Source organism: Alligator mississippiensis, chromosome 2, assembly GCF_030867095.1.
Source record: "Alligator mississippiensis isolate rAllMis1 chromosome 2, rAllMis1, whole genome shotgun sequence".
Lineage (NCBI taxonomy): Eukaryota > Metazoa > Chordata > Crocodylia > Alligatoridae > Alligator > Alligator mississippiensis.
The window spans coordinates 246,218,973-246,235,922 of record NC_081825.1 but is presented as its reverse complement, the minus strand read 5'-3'; the positions used below and the strand labels follow the sequence as shown (position 1 = coordinate 246,235,922).

At 42.7% G+C, this 16,950-nt stretch overlaps 1 protein-coding gene across 3 annotated transcripts in view; it reads right to left on the bottom strand.

Moving 5' to 3' along the window:
• The window catches only part of MEIS2 (Meis homeobox 2), a 213,580-nt gene that overhangs the window by 23,606 nt on the left and 173,024 nt on the right, over positions 1-16,950 (bottom strand). The window contains exon 11 of one of the 3 annotated variants that reach the window (XM_019496207.2): positions 1,768-2,041. The exons of the other annotated variants lie outside the window; for them this stretch is intronic. Within the exon in view, the coding sequence (XP_019351752.1) occupies positions 2,020-2,041 (22 nt within the window). The 3' untranslated portion in view covers positions 1,768-2,019. Of the gene's footprint in view, positions 1-1,767; positions 2,042-16,950 lie in introns of those variants that run through there. 3 annotated transcript variants of the gene reach the window in all.

Sequence of the window (16,950 nt, the reverse complement as noted above, 5' to 3'; positions counted from 1 at the left end):
AAAACTAATACCGTGACAACCACAAATGCTGTTTTTTGTAGGGTCAAATTTCTTACCTCAGTTTCAAATACAAATTTACAGGTCTCTTAACTACCTAACTGCAGTGCAATTCACATAACTATACAATTACTAAAGTTTTCATCTGCAATTCATTTGCAGGTGGTCAAATGCATGTAAACATTCTGTGAGTGGAAGTTCTGTAGGCACATTTTGCACCCTCACCAGAAAAGCTGGTGTTCAGTCATTCTGCAAATTTATATTCAGTGTCTGCGTCTACATGAGAGACTGACTGCTCAGTAGCCCAAGACTACTGCACAATAGCATCATGTAGCAGAACTTGTGGCACAATGCTACTGCACGGTAGTCTCAGGCTAATGTGCAGTCAGTATCACAAAAAAGCTGTTTGTCGGCACTACTGTTCAGTAATGCGGGTTACGGTGCAGTCATTTAGTACTTGTTTATACAAATATTAAATGACTGCACAATAACGCCTGTGCAGTCAGCGTCGTGTGTAGATGAGGCCACTGTCACCTATGAACTTGGACTGCTGGACTTCTTAATTGGTCTCTCCTCTGATATTCAATATAACAGAAATAATTATTTATACTATTTCTTCTTATGTACTGTCATGTCATATCTTTCACAGAATTGTTTAGCAATTAAGAAGTATAGGTAAGGAGACTATCTATATCTATATTGATATCACCAATATTTTAAAATATATAGAGTTGGAGGAGGGTGTTGCAGGTGACTGAAAAGGCTGAAATCTTTATTCTTCTTATGGTTGTGCTGAGCTGAGAGAAGGAGCACAGAAGACATCAGAGAGGAACCTGTCCAAGATCTATACTTGGGATTTTGTTTTTGTTTTTACAGAGTTTTAAAAACAATTTTGAAATGGATCCTGAATGAAAGGTTGAAGCCAGTGGAACTATTTGAAGGAAGGGTTTTTGTCTCATATTTGGTATTTGTAAGGAAGCAGCAGGTTTTGTACATTATAGGAGGTGGAGAACTGGGACCTTGGATCTTTAAAGAAGGGAATTATAGTAATAGTCAAGGTGAGAGGAGATGAAAGCATGAGCAGAACTGGCATATGTGATTAATGCTCTTGACACTACAATGGGCAAAGGTGCAGACACAGAAGGTGTAGAAGGAAAAAGAGCAGGATCAAGGATCACACCAAGGTTATGAACAGCAGGAGCAAATGTGAGCGGTGTCCTAAAGGCACAGAGAGCAGGAATAGCAATTGAAAATGCCCAGGAGAATGACCTCTCTCTGAGATAACTGCCAATTCTATTTACTAGGCTATAAATCCATCTATGGAAAGTAACAGTGTAAAACATAAACTTCTTTTAATCAGTGCCCTGCTTACTATAGAAGCTTGTTAGTCAAACAATCTCTGCCATGGCTGTAGTTCTGCTATCCTCCTCTTCAACAGCACTACCAGCCTGCATTGCCTATGTAAGTGTGTATCTACGAAATAGGACATAATTTGTTCACTGAGTGCAGCTAGGCATGTGGCCATGCATCTGTCTCTGACTTGTGCGTTATTTTAACACGATGCATATTCCCCTTTTTTGAGATCTTTTTTGTTTAATTTTACCAGATGACTTTTTACACCTAAATAATTTCCCAGGAAAGACATCAGAACACAGTTACATTTCAAAAAAGGAAAAAAAAATGAAAATAAAAAGACATTTGTGGCAGACAAGTGCAAGAATTTGTTTATTTGTTGAAAAGAGCACTGAACAGTTTCAGTTCATCTATAAACAGGCTCATTTTAATACAGCTTTGTGACTCAGGCTCTGAAGTAATGCATATATGTGTTAGGGATGCACACAAATACCCATCGATTATTTAACAATTCCTTGCTCTTGTTTATGGAGTGCTGAAGCACAAAAAAAAAATCATCCTTTACTTATAACTGTTTTAAACACTACCTGCCTGCCCTCTGACCCCCAGATGTCCCTGGATGCGGTCAGCATGGGTGAAGGGCTCGGTTTCCATAAGCAATCCTGTCATTCAGGTTAACAGCAATGATTCACTTGCAGGAGGCAAAAAAATAAAAACATAAAAAAAGACTCAATTGTTGGACTTATTGACTCCAGAAAGGGCAGCTGCTCTATCATTACCACAGAGTGCACACAACCTGAGCTTTGTGTTGGTCCACTTAAAATTACTATTTGCTGTGAAGGATTGGCAAAGCAATTCTTAAAATGATGGGGTGAAAGTAAGAGAAGCTCCATTATGAGCTTTTCTTTTCCTTTAAACAGGAGTGAGCAGTGCGTGATTTTTTTTGAGTCTGACCCACTTATTACCTTTTGTTCACTTGCCTATATTAACATATATTAACTGACTAGATTTCCTTTAGAAACAAGTGCATTTCATTAGGTAATTGTATCACAATGGCCATTTATTTGGTGGGGGGGAGCAATATTCAGTCTAAACACTTAGGAACCTGATGGCTATACCCATCCATCCATCTAACCATCCAAGAAGCCTGCAAATACCTGCTGGAAATGTAAGACCATTGTGCAAATCATAAACAAGAAGACAGATTTTTTTTTTAAAGGGCAAAACAAATTTAATTAAATCGTCAAAATTATTTTCTTGTCACTATATACAAGGCTTGGTTAATAGCCACGACATACTAAGGTTGCATAATTGTTCTTATGGAATGCTGGTTCTCAGAACTATAATGAGTTGCTACTGCAGAAAAGCAGTGAAAGTGGTATCCCCACAGAGTTATCCTCTAAATTATTTATACTTGCAACACTCTCACATAATGGCAGTTTTAAACTCAAACAAACAAAGCAAACCACACAATAAAGAGAGGGGAAGATAATGTACAGGAACCCTTTCTGAACACAAGTAGGTAGAGAGGTGAGTCAAACAAACTAATCAGAATTTGTTTCCCCACTAAAATTCTCATGAGACTTACAATCAGACAGCATCAAAGCTAGCTGGGGTTATGTCACCTTGGCAAGGGATTGAACAGCAGTGTTTTAGCTGCCTCTGTTTTGTCTGTCACATCTAAAATGTAAAGGAATGCAAACTTTACTTGTATTGCGCAAGTTTTCTTATTATCTTTGAAATTCCAAGGCAGACCCTGCCCCTCCTCATCCCCCCAAAAGCTTAAGTGTCAAGAGGGTGCCAGTGAAAGCAGATACTGGTGTTGCTGTGTCATATTCCCCCCGTAGGCTATGGTGTTAGGTGTGCAGAGGTTTATTTTTGCGATTATTTTAAACAGCCTTAGCACTATATGTTATCCACTCTGCTTTGCACACCTGCCTGCCTGCCTTATGCTCAGTCTAAGGAGTCAACATACTTTTTGTTCTCATAAGGAAATCAAGGCTGGATGCCTTTCTAGAGGATGAGCCAAACATAAGTTATCTGGCTTAATACAAGGGAACCTGAGTGAAATTCAAGGGTGAACACAGGAAGTCATGCTTAATGATCTAATGGTCTCTTCTGGGCTTAAACTCTATGAAACCGTCAACGTATGAAAAGAAATACCCTATTCACTTTCCATCAAATAACCTGTGGAGGAGCTCTGGATCTTAAAATACCCCTTCAAAACAAAACTCCATGTGAAATATTACAAAGTTAATACAAAGTATCTAATATTCACTTCAAACAGATTTCCATTTCTCCTCCATAGACAAGATAAAATGACATAATAGAGGCTATTCTGTAGAATGAACGTATATCTAAGTACTGTCAACCTAGACTTTTAAATGTACCATTCTCTCTGAGTGACTCATTTTCTGGGTGCCCAGCTTGAAACACCCCACCCCAAAAAAATCATACAAATGTCAGTCTTCCTGTTTGAGTGCAGTGACCCTTAAATATTTTGGGCCTAATTCCCCATATGCTACTTTAGTCTTGCACTGGTGTAACTCCATTGATTTCAGTTGAGTTAGACTGGTATAAAGTTGATCCATCACTGGAGTAACACAGTGATGAATCAATCCTTGTATTCAGACACATGTTTTCTACTAGATAATGGCTACTAATATATTTATGAATTTTAAAATGCTTTTCAGTTCAACTATCCATTGTTACTATGTGCAGGAAGTAAAGAAGTAAATTACAACCAAGCTTTTAGGGGTTTATTCCCTCATGATGTGCTTATGTTGTGAGTGTCAGGGGAGGGTAAGTATATAGTGCCCTCTACATAATATATGATACTGTTGAATATTCTCAAAGTAGTGTCTGTGCGCATGTGGTTTGAGAGACAGAGATATTATCTACTACATTATATATTCCTAGATACTTTGTCATATTTCCCTATCCCAGCTTCACAGCTTCTCAAAATTTTTACAACTGTAGCTTAAAGGAGTTTAAAGTAATTGTTGTATGGATTTCAATTCTGTCCAGCTCACCTAAGAAGAAGCTGTGCTCCTAGGGCTATAAGCAGCCTTCAGGAAAGCTTGTAACTCCAACATCAATGGAAGTTGTGTGTGGGGACTTAGGGCAGAAATAGTATATGGCTCTGTGTTCCCAAACATGACAGTCATAATAAACCTTAACCTCTACATTCCCAGCTTTTCTCAACCACAGCTAAAAACTCTATATATGTTAAACCCTCTAATGAACCAGACATTAAAAAAGAAACCACAAATCTATAACAATAGATTAGCAGGAGAAGAAGTGTGAAGTGAATACTTGCTCATTGTAGTATCATAATAGTCAGAAAGAGGAAAGATCCAACAGATCATTAGCTCCATCCTCCTGCAAGAGCAGGGTACAGTTAGCTAATAATAGAGAACCTATGAAGCTACTAAAAATAATACTTCATAAGCAACCTGACCAGAATGCAAACCCTCCCGCCTCCTCCCTGCCCCATACACTTATGAGACCAACCAAGGTGAACTTTGGGAGAAAATGCTTGGATATGGATTACCTCAGGTTTATTCTCTGATTTTAGAATAATGCAGAGGAAGGATGGACTAGTAACAGGTCTGACAGCCAAAAGGCTTGACCTGAATTTTTTGCTCTGCCACATACTTCTGTTGTGACCTTTGACAAATTGTTTAAGACTAAATTTTGACTCTGACCACATGCCTTTTCAAAGCAGCAATAAGGAGTAAGGTACTCCAATCCCTCCACTTTTATGCAGGTTACACAGATATTTGGTCCAAAAACACAGGAGAACTATTACCTGCTAACTCTCACAGCAGAACAAGGAGGCAGACAGGGCAGGATAATGGTAAGTCTTCACTTAACCTGCCTTCAACTGGAGGGGGGGGAGCAAGTTCCCTGGCAGATGTTCAAATAAAGTTGTAATGGGATCTGATGCATGATCCCAACAATAACGCCTACTGCCATGCTACATGTGCATGGCAGGAGGTGTGATTCTTAGTTCAGGGATCAGATCCCAGTCAATCTGGGATCATGGTACCAGGCTCCCATTGCTCAGGCAAGTAGCAAGACAGTCAGCTGATCGGGGCTTCCAGCCTCAGGAGTATATCAGAATCAAGGACTCCCATGTGGCCTGAAAGCTGGAAGCCCTAATCAGCTGATCAGTCTGACCACATGGTCAATTTAAGGTGCTATGGGAACCAGCCACAAAGTTATTACACATATGCCATGTAATAATGTTGTGGATTATTCCCTGTTTTATCACACCATTAATTGGGGGCTGGGGTAGTGTAGGCGCTAAGATGCACGGTTGATAGCCCACAAGTCACAAGTTTGAGGCCATGGCAGAACCACTCACGGCATGGGCAGCATGTCAGATTCCAACAAATCTGTGAATTCTGCTAAAATACCCTGTTGCGAGGACATGAAAAAGGAAAGGAAAGGCACCATTAATTGCAGGAATGTGTGGCTAGGATACTACTTAAGTGGTGATTAACTGGTTAATCACCTCTTAAGTGTAACATCTGCCAGGGGCCCAAGATAACAGAACCAACATCAATAGCTAGTAATTTACTGCTGATTGTAGGACAGTAGTAAAGTACTACTGCCCAGTAAAAAGAAGGAAGTAGGAAAGGAGCTGTGTCCTAGAGACCTCTCTTGGAATCACAAGACTTCCCACAATTACTCCCGTCTGGTGCATTTACTGAGAGTTTAGGCATGAACCTCTCTGATCTTCAGTTCCCTACCTACAGAGAGATAATAATATTTCTCTATCTCATCCCTCATCTTTCCAATGTTGTGATGATATATTCCTTACTGTTTGTGATGTACTTGGACACTATGGAGGTTTGAGGCATAGAAGTATCTGGCCATTGATACGTGTCTTTTCTCAACAGCAAAAGATTAACTTAATTTGATTGAAATTCTGAGGGCTATAGGACTGATTACAGTAGCTACAATTACTAGAGAGCTAGTTTACAATTTGTTCTGCAACTGTTATTCATATGTATATTTCCAAAAGTCTTTTTGAGATTTTTTTTTAATGCAGGATAATTAGTCCAATATTTAAGAATTTTAATCTCATATAAATGTTCAATCAAAACACATTTTCTGGCATGCCTGGATTTCAGTTTTGATTCTCAAAAGAATGTTATTGTTCATGTGGAATGTGCAATGGAACACAAAGAACACTTTACTTCGCTACTTGAATTGGTTGGGAGTGTTTTGGGGTTTTTTTAATATTGTTGTTTAATTAAAGATCATTGTTTGGGTTTTATGTTTTTATAAGCGTATGTCAAATTACTGACAGAAAAGTAATTGCAAGCTTCTTCATGCTGTCCTGACTTTGCCCATAGGATGGGACATCCAAGAGAGGTATTTCAGTGTCTGGTTTTATTCCTTATGTGCCCTTTTTTAATTCTGCTGTGAAATGTTTTGGTGGGGACCACCTGATTCTTTCCTAAGAAGGTAAAAGCTTAACCTCTTGAGAGGAGAGCTGCCAGGCACAAAGGTTGGACTTCATGAGGTAGCCAACCAGTAGTATAATTAGAGGCAAGCAGGGCACAAGACCTGAGTGCTGACTAAGGGGGCTGCTGGAATGGAGGCAGTGGGGCAGGGGAGGCAGTGGGGCTTGAGGCTCGGGTTGCAGGGAATGGGAACAGGAGTCCCCTTGTCAGCTCCCCTTTCCTCTGCCTGTGGCGTATGCTCATGCTGCTGCTGAGCAGGTAGAGGCTGGTGCAGCCTGTATCCAGGGGGTTAAGGCTGCTAGGGGTGGAGACCCTCTTATGTCCCAGCAGCTGCTTTGCTCACCAGCAGATTCAGTGTTTCATTTCATGGTTTGGAATGAGAATTGGGAGTAGCAGCTGATTAGGTATGGAGGCATGAGAGGGTACATACACCCTGGAGTGGTCATATTAACCCTGTAGCTACTGGCCACACCAACAATCCCTTCTGCAGCAGTGACTACTCCTTGCTAGCCCGGGGTGCAAACTCTACCACTTATGCCTCCATGCCCAAGCTATTTGTTTAAAGCAAGAAAGTGACAAAAATGACCTTCTTCCTCCTTGTTTGTGAGGGTGAATTGGGAAGGGGGGCGGGAAATGAAAGATGCAAGAAGAATTCCCCAACTTTTCAGAAAACAGGAAGAAAACTTTGCTACCCAGCAAGCCGGAATAGGAGGAGAAGCCAACTCCCATCTAAGTATGAGAAGAGAGAGAACATAATTTAAGAAAAAGAAGGAATTTGTCATGATCCCACAAGAGCTAAAAGCTTGAAAAAGTTGTTAGGCTGGTTTTTAAATAGATTTCTGTACAAATGCACATATCTTCTCTGGTTGCAGTGCTGGCCAGGGCTGCACACTGTCAGCAGCAGTGCCTGCACCAAGCACAAGCACCCTGAGAACCCCTGCCTACTGCTACTGCTGCCACTGGCAGGGGCTGTGCACCATGGGGGGGAGTGTGTAGGGACTCCCCACCCTCCCTCACACCCTACAAACCCCACACACTGCCCCCACAACTCCCCTACATATACACACCTCCCCAACATATCCTATTCCCCCCCCACAGCCACAGACCCTCACAACCCCCACATGTACCCCTCCACTCTACCATACACTCCCCACCTCCAACCACACCCCCCCACACAGTACACAAGAGTAAGACTTTATTTTTGAGTTATTATGCAGTCATCTCTATATATAGTACACAAACACAAATCATGACAAAAATATTTTTTGTAATAAAATTAAAATATGTTATGGTAGGTGTGTGACTTTTAGTATATGATTTGCTTTTTTTCTGGTTCCAAGATGGCCACCCTCCCGTCCCAAAAGGAGTACTTCTGGGAGGCAAGGGGAGGGATTTGCAGTGGCAGAAGTCAAGGGTTAGGGGACAGGACTTCCAGTCCCAAGATGGTGACCAGGGGGTGGAGCATCCATCAAGGGGCAGGGCTACCCTTGCAGCCCTCAACAGCTCGCCAAAACTCATTAAGCAGCCCTCTAACCAAAATCATGCCTGCTCCTGATCTAGTCTGTCGTTCTTTAACTTAATGAGAATGCTGTGGTTGATAGTGTCAAAAGTCTTGCCTTTCGTGTCAGAAGTCAACTGCCTTTTTTGGCATTGCTCCTTGTTTCTATTGGAGCGACTGTGGATTTTTGTCCACGACTTCTGTGCTGAGGAATGCAGTGTTTCTGTTGCATGCAGGGTGCTCTGTGCCTAGTAAACAAGTGAGTTACCCTTCAATATTAAATTAGCCCATAGGTAGTATATCATACATGTTTTGCCTCCAGGATAAGTCCCTTGGTTAGGGAATTTGGCACTGTAGTGTTTATGAGTCTATAATAATAAATGTCTAAAGCACACTGTTTGCTTGCAATCTGCAAATATATGGAACATTTTTTTCTTTAAAAAAATGAAGCCAGTGTCATGTTCTATTTGTAGTTTGAATTCTTTCCTCCAGGACCATGTCATCTTTATTTCTCATATACAAAATACAACATCAAACTTTAGGAGATATTGGGCCTGATGCTGCTCTCATTTACAGTAATATCAAGGCAGAGTAATGTTCAACCAGGGAAGTGTAGGGTTATTATTCCTAGAGAAGGGCCTGGACCAAAGCTCTGAAAACATTTAGATTCAGATCAAGACGTTGCAGTTTGTATCCATCTCATATTCTTTCATATCGCGTCTGACTGTTTACATCTTTCACTAGAAGTAAGAGTGGGATAGCTTTGTTCTCTCTCCACATTATTCACGTGGTCAGATGGCTGATTAGAACTATTTTCCTGTAAGCTGTATGTGGTGAGGAATTTCCACAACTGTATGTGCTTAATAATAAAACCCTTTTTTAAAATTCTGTAAAAGCAGGACTGAATCAAGACTTAACAGGACATAGATCAACCACAAATATCACATCAGACACCAACAAAAAACAGGTATCCACCTCATAGCCACGGTTTCCCAAGTCAACATACTCCTGCACATATAGTGTCTTAGGCTGCCTCTTTGTATGATAAACTAAGACCTCCAGAAGTCCCTATACCTGCATAATCAGAAGGATTTCTTCTCTACTGCTCTTCTGCAGTTAAACTCAACACCCTTCCTCCTGTGCAGGTCCTGGGACTCTGTGGGAAGTGGAGGGGAGCCCCAGTCTCTGCTTCCCTGTGGAGTCCTGGGACCTGTGTGGCAGGTGGTGGGGAAGGCAGCTGGCTCCATCATGTGGGGCCCCCGCACGACAGAGGTGGATTGGCTTGGCTGCGCTCCTTGCTCCCATGTGCAGCGGTGGTTGGAGCTGCATGCCGCCAGTGGTAGCACCTGTGCTGGGCACGAGTGCCCCGAGCACCCCTGCCTGCTGCTGCTGCCACCGGTGGAGGCTGTGCACCATGGAGGGGAGTGTGTAGGGGGGCCCTGGATCCCCACCCTCCTTCATATCCACACCCTACCCACAGCAGCAATGTGCTCCTGCTGCTCCCCTGGGCATGGGCTCCACACAGCTGCCAGCCCCAGTCCCATGCTCCACACTCCTGCTCAGCTCAGCTCCCCTTGACCCTGCCACTTCCCTAGCTGGTGCCCAGAATGAGTGGGATGCCGAGGAAGCTGAGCAGGTCCCCTGGCAGCTACAGCAGTGGCAACAGCAGCCCTGTCCAGAAGCTGTGCTGGCTGGGCCGGGCCCTTCCATGTACAAAGGTGGGAGCGAGGTGCAATAGGGTATGCTGGCGCGGTGTATACATGGGTGCCTCACTCCCACCCTTATGTGCTGAAGGGGTGGGTGAGGTACATTTAGTTGGTGGGGACCTGCAGGCCAGATTAAATTGCCTGGCAGGCCAGATCTGGCCTGTGGGCCATATTTTGCCCACCCCCAGACTAGATGAAAGTACTGTGAGGTGGATATATTAACTGGTTGGATCATCATACTCAATGAGCAGTCATCAGTGGTGCAATGCCTACTTGGGAGGAGACATCAAGTGGGTTTCCTCATGGGTCTGTACTGGGCCTAGTATTATACAACTAATTTCTACTACTAATTTGGATGCTGAAATTGAGCACACATTTAGCAAATTTGAGGATTTCTCCAAGTTGGGTGGAGTTTCAGACACTCTGAAGGGTAGGACAAGGATCCAGAAAGTTCTGGATAAACAGGAAAAATGACCCCAAATCAATCAGATGAAATGCAACAAGCATAAGTACAAAGCCTCCCATTTGGCATGAAATAATTGCATGGACAAATACAAACTCGGGAATTACTGGGTAGACTGCAGTAATACAGAATATCGGAGGGTTGCAGTGAATTATAGCTGAACATGAGCCAATACTGTGCTCATGTTGAAGAAAAGGCCAACAGCGTACTGGATTGTATTAACAGGAGTGTCACTTGCAAATCAAGAGAAGTGATTTTTCCACTCTATTCAGCACTGGTGGTGAGACCTCACCTGGACTACTGCATCCAGTTTTGGGCCGCACACTTCAAGAAAAATGTGAACAGATTGGAAAGAGTCCACCATAAAGCAACAAAAAGTGAGCCCTGGGGAACATGATTTATAAGGAAAGGCTGAAAGAACTAGGATTATTTAGTCTGGAGAAGACCGAGGTGACATTTAATAAATCTTCAAATACCTGAAGGGAAATTATAAAGAGGATGGAGATGACTTCTCTCTATGGCTGTAGGGGAGAGGACTAGGAATAAAAGCCTCAAGGTAAGGTAGAGGACATCTAGGTTGGAGATTAAGAAAAACTTTCTGACTGCGAGGGTAGTTATTGCATTGAAACAGGCTACCTAGAGAAGTTGTGGAATCTGTATCCCTGGACATTTTCAAAAGCAGGTTAGCCAGACACTGGACTGGTTTACAGATAGTCAGGGATGATTCTGCCTCCTGAGGTCACTTAGAGGCCTCATTTCCTATGATCCTAAGGACTTACTCCCAATTTATTTGGGTATAAGAGATGATAAAATCTGGGCAATGGAGGTTACCTGTATCAGGAACACACTTTACAGCACAGCTTACTAGGGTCTTATCAAGGTTACCAAAACCTAGTATGCCTGTGAGCTTTAAGCATGAAATAAGAAAGTCAACATGAATCTGTATCTGTCTGGAACCATCTACTATTCTCCCTATCTCCATGACATATTTAGGATATATCACAGAGCTGCAGCTCCTCACCCTGGAGAAATCCTTTTTCTCTTAAAGACTCCTGGAGATCACTTGCACCAAGCATACTCTGTGTTTGTGCAAATGGTGCATGAACATACTCATACAAACGGTATTTTTTTACCTGATCCAAAATTCACTAAAGTTAATGCAAGGATTCCTACTGATTTGCCACCCTTTGAGGATGGTCCTGCAGTCATTGCACATGTGGAAATCATGCTGATTTCATGGAGAGCACCATGCATGGTGAGAACGGGCAGAAGACTAAGCCCACAAACATGGCCAATCCATGTCTAAGCATAGCATTATTCTTAAAGTCTGCCACTCAGATACTCACTCACATTTCCTAGCAAGTGCCCCAAAGTCACATTCTGGGGAAAGTCTGAGAATGAAGCAGCAGAGCACTTTAATGCTTTGAGTAGAAGAAAATGATATGTTTTATGTTTTTATTATTTTTATGCTTTTATGCCTTACATATTTTAATGCTATTTTTATGCATTTTTATCTTGCCCTATAATATATTGTCATATAACAGGAAAATGCATTAGCATGTGCTTCCAACAAACAGCTTTGCGGTTGGAGTGGCTCACCTTTGTTTGAGTGCTTAATTAGTTAATGTTTTTAACTATCCTTGGAAACAAAAAGAAAAAAACAAAAAAACATAATGGCTAAACTTTATTATTTTATCATGGTGCCATTAAAGACAGTTAATTAATTTGTTGCCTGCATCGCTGATTCTTATTCTTAGAAAAGACTTGTGGTTAAGGCACTGGGCTGGAAATCAAGAGATCTAGATTCCCCAGTTGTCAGAGGCTTCCTACATCAGAGGGCAGCAACGTTTCTCAAACTATGGGCAGAACAACCTGGCCCCAGTCCAGGGGAGGGAGCAGTCCAGGGCAGGGGAGGGAGGTGGCTTTGACAGCGCATCAGCAGTGGAGGGGATTTCTCTATACCCCATGTGAAGCCATGCAGGTAAGAGCTGCACCTGAGTTCCTGCTGCTTCTTCCAGCCCCCTGATCTGCAGCTGTGGTGCAAATACAGTTTCCAGCAGGTGGGAAGTGCTGGGGCTGGGCAGCTAGAAGCTGCTTCTATGCAATGAGATCTTCCAGTTGCCCAGCCCAGGCACAGCTCCCCTCCAGCTGTATATTGTATCCAAACCATAGCCTTGGGAAAGGGAGAGAGAAGCAGCAGCAGCAGCATGGGCAGAGCTTCCAGCTCCCCAGCCCCAGTGCAGTTCCTTGCTGCTCAGCGCATGGGCACGTGCACAGGCACTGGCAAAGCCACAGGCTGCGTCTTATGCCTCCACAGTCCAGCTGTACGTACTTGATCCCTGTCCTATATAATGAAGATGCAGAGGGCCAGTTTTACAAAGCTATTTAGGCATCTAAAGATGCAGATAGGTACCAAAAGGGGTTTACACAAATGTTTATGCATGCGAAGCACTTAATTCAATGGGGGTTAGGCATCTAACTTCTTCAGGCACTTTTGTAAATCTCATGAGGCACCTATTTGCATCTTTAAGTGTCTAAATACTTTGAAGCTAAAACCAGACCTAATCTTTTTGTGCCTTCACTTGCTCATCTGTTAAAATAGAAATAATAATGTCTTACTCCCTCATTTCTTGCTTGTGCAATTGTCAGCCCAGAGATCGCATCTTCTATGTTTGTATACCAATTACAGTGGCTCCCCCACCTCATCTAGCACTTCTGGTCCTACTGTTCTACTACAACTACTTCTACTAATTGATTTGCTGGTCAGAGAGACAAAGACTGAAGGCTTCTGAGTTAGGTTCTATAAATAATTCACAATGAAAAATAACTACATCAAACTGGTGTGGTTTTGCATTCCAGCAGAAACCCAAAACTCAGACCAGATTCACTGAGAATGACTTTGGGCTGATTTATCATTTGCATCACAACCACATTTTTTCTAAAGCACTGATTGGTTGGTACAGGTCATTAAAATATGTGCTTATGAAATGCACTGTTGTCTTGAAACGTCATTTTGGTCCATGAGAAATGGTACTTTTTTCCGTGGGGATGAAAAAACCCCACAGGTTTAATTGCAACTTCTCTTTGGACTGCCTCCTCACAAATGAACAGACACCTATGCCAGGTGTGACAATGTAAAGAGCTAACTAAATTTTTCTTGAGACTGATTTCTATTGGAAAAAAACCCAGCTGAAATCTGGTGCATTTTATATTCTCCAATCAAAAACGGTGCATAAAAAACTTGAGAACACGGCCTTTCAGAAAAAAAGGCACCTTACCTCTAAGATGAATTCTTAATGAGGTGTTTGCCTCAGTGACAGCTATGGCCAAGAAGAGATGTACCACAGTACAAATGAAATATGGAAGTCTGACTTAAAGAATTCTGCGTAGGCCCTATGAATTACATCAGTCACTGGACTATAGTAAAGAGAACAGGAAATACAGTCAGAAACGATAAATTCCAATAGAACATGAGGAGCACAAGCCCAATCTGTTTAAAACACTGACATTCTGTTTGTTTTACATATCATTAACTGCACCCAAGACTGACATTTTCCCTGATTCTAGATGGATGCCATTCCACGATGTACCCAGATATTTTCAAACACTCACTCCCTTATCTCTGTCTACAGTTCTAAAGATGAAACAATCTCATCCTTTTTTCCTATGTCAGCTTTTAAAGATGTACATAAGCATTTCATGTATATAAACGTGCAGTCCAAACCTCTGCTTTCTTCCTGATGTTCAGATAGTCACACCACTTGGAATCCACTCCTGAATCACAGCAACAGCCAACTGACAACATCCCATCAATTCTTCATCCCCCAAAGAAAGATGTTTAACAAAGCAAAACCCTGCAATTTGATTTGTGCTGTTTCACAGACTATAGATTTTGCCTTGAAACTTTGAACTTGGGCAAAATGTTAAAAATACATGGGTCATGATTCCTCACTGCCCCTTGCACAAAAATGCACATTAGTACAAAATGCTACTGAACTAGTGCGGCAGTATTCAGCACCAAGTGTAATTACTGAATAGATGACTATGCTAGATGAAAGTAATGGTAGGTGCATTTACATGAGATGCTTTAGTGCTCAGCAGGCATTTACTACATAGCAAAGCATCACCATCTACACGTCCACAGCAATTAGAGTGCAGTAAACTAATTTACTGTGCTGCCGGATAGTCCTGTCAGAAACAAGTGGTATCTGGCAGCGCAGTAAATTATTGCGCTTAAGCAGATATATAGATAGTGATGTTGGGATTAGTTTGCTCTGGTTCAGATTGAGCCAGAGTATATTCAGTCACATTAATTGCACATATAGACATGCCCAGTGACTCCCTCACAGAGACGAAAAATAGATGCTGGGTTTACCCTGGGCCTTTGTTCCAGCCTTTGACTTGCATTAAATAGACATGGGACAGTCATTTGTTTAAATAACATGAATTAGCTCCCGACTGTCAGGGTGGGGTACGGGGCAGGGTTATCTTGGTGCTTCATAGGTACTTATACCTGCCCATGATACTGTACGGCACCAAGGCCTCAAATATAAACTGCACTCTATGATACCTGACCACAAGCAATGCACTTTCATCATGGATAACGTGGATAACTGTTGAGCCAAAAGCATGCTGCATATCAGAATAGGCAACCACATCCTTCCCCTTGAGCATGGGGTGCCAACTTCAAAGTGCTCAGAACCACCACACCTGCAATGGTACACGCCCCAGCATAATGCTGTGCTCCTGCCTGGTCCAGAAATTGTCACACTAAAAACCTCAACACTGTACTTAGTGTATGGAGACCCATAACAGGCTGCGCAACTTACATGCAGATGTACTCCCTGTACTCTAGGGCATTAGACCAAGTGACATAATAAGACAGACCCTAACATCGTTAATGGCAATAGAGGCAAGATATGATGAAAATCACCAGCTCCATCAGCTGTTAAATGAAGACTTGAATAGATGGAAGCTTAAAAAGCTTAGAAGTAATAAACCATTTATACATGAAGCCCACAAGCTCCTGGAAAAGACTGGGGAAACTGAACCAATAGGCAGCAACAAAGTGGGACAACTGCTGGGGAAGGTCAGATCTAGTCCTACAACATTTCATACCAACACTAAATGAGTCCCCCATTGGGTGTGTGACTTTGACAAAGAAGTGTGGGTCAAGCTGAACAGACTGAGATCTGGATACAGACTTTCAGGGCATCTCTGTGCAAGTAGGGAAAGTTGGGGTCCTCTGCTTACAGAGCCCAACCTGGGATCTCCATAGGTGTGTCTTTGTAAGTGGGGAAAGCCCGTATAGATTCTGGCAGGGAGACAGAGGACATAAGGAATCCCCAGCACTCCATGTCTCCACACCAGCATCCACACTGTCCCATACCTCCACAATGGGATCTGCAGCGGGTCCTGTGCTGACTTGGGTTTAACACAAAGGCACAGGTTGGTGCAGGTCCTGGCAAGGAGACATGGGGTAGTGCAGGTCCTGGCATGGGCAGCACAGGACCCAAAGAATTCCTGGTTCCCTGTACTGTACCTCCATGCTGGGATCCACACTGACCTTTGCCTCCCTACGCCTCCTTGCCAGGTTCTATGTTGACCTGTGCTTCACACAGAGGTACAGGTCAGCGTACGTCCTGGGCACGGGGGCACAGGATGCTGGGGATTCCCCAGGCAAGAAGGTGCTTTGCACCAAGGGATGCCGGACATCTCCAGGGAAGGAGAAAACATTGCCCAATAAAGCGGATCAGCTGTGGTAGGACACATCTCACCACTGCTGTTCTACTTCATTTGACAACATCAGTTTTTACTGTGGGACCCCAGATTAAAAGGCTTTGTCCTGGGAGAAATCCCACATCTATTTTTAACCAGAGTCTCACCTGTTTTTGTTCTAGAGACACAATTCACTGGGGCACTTCCTTGCTAGGGAAACTCTTTTTCTTCAGAAGCTTTGCTTTTCCTCTTTTATTTCCTTCTGATGCTAGTAAAAGAAATGTCCATTTTCTACCCTTACCTCCCTTACAAAGGCCAGATTCTCAGCTGCTGTAATCAGCACATCCCTGTTAATGTCATGGAAGCTGTGCTGATTTCCATGCTCTGAGAATCTGATGCAATGTCTTTACGGGCTTCTTAGAGGTGCCCTAGAGTGCATATTCTGCTGGTAAATCCCTATGCCACTGGGAAGTTGCTATTGCAACTGTGCACATTCAGCACATCTCGGGGAGTTATTTGACCACTTCATTGGCAGCAGGGGGATAAAAGGCAGGGGGCTTTCAGGGCTTGTTGCTATAAGGCACAGCAGTCCAAGAATATACTCACAACCTCCCTACTCAACCAGCTTAGGAAACAAGTTTACAGATTTCTTTGCTATGTGACGTTCCTCTACCCAGATTCACAAAACATAGTGCACACCTTGAATGCAAACCCTGTCTGATCAGGCGAAAAGTTTAT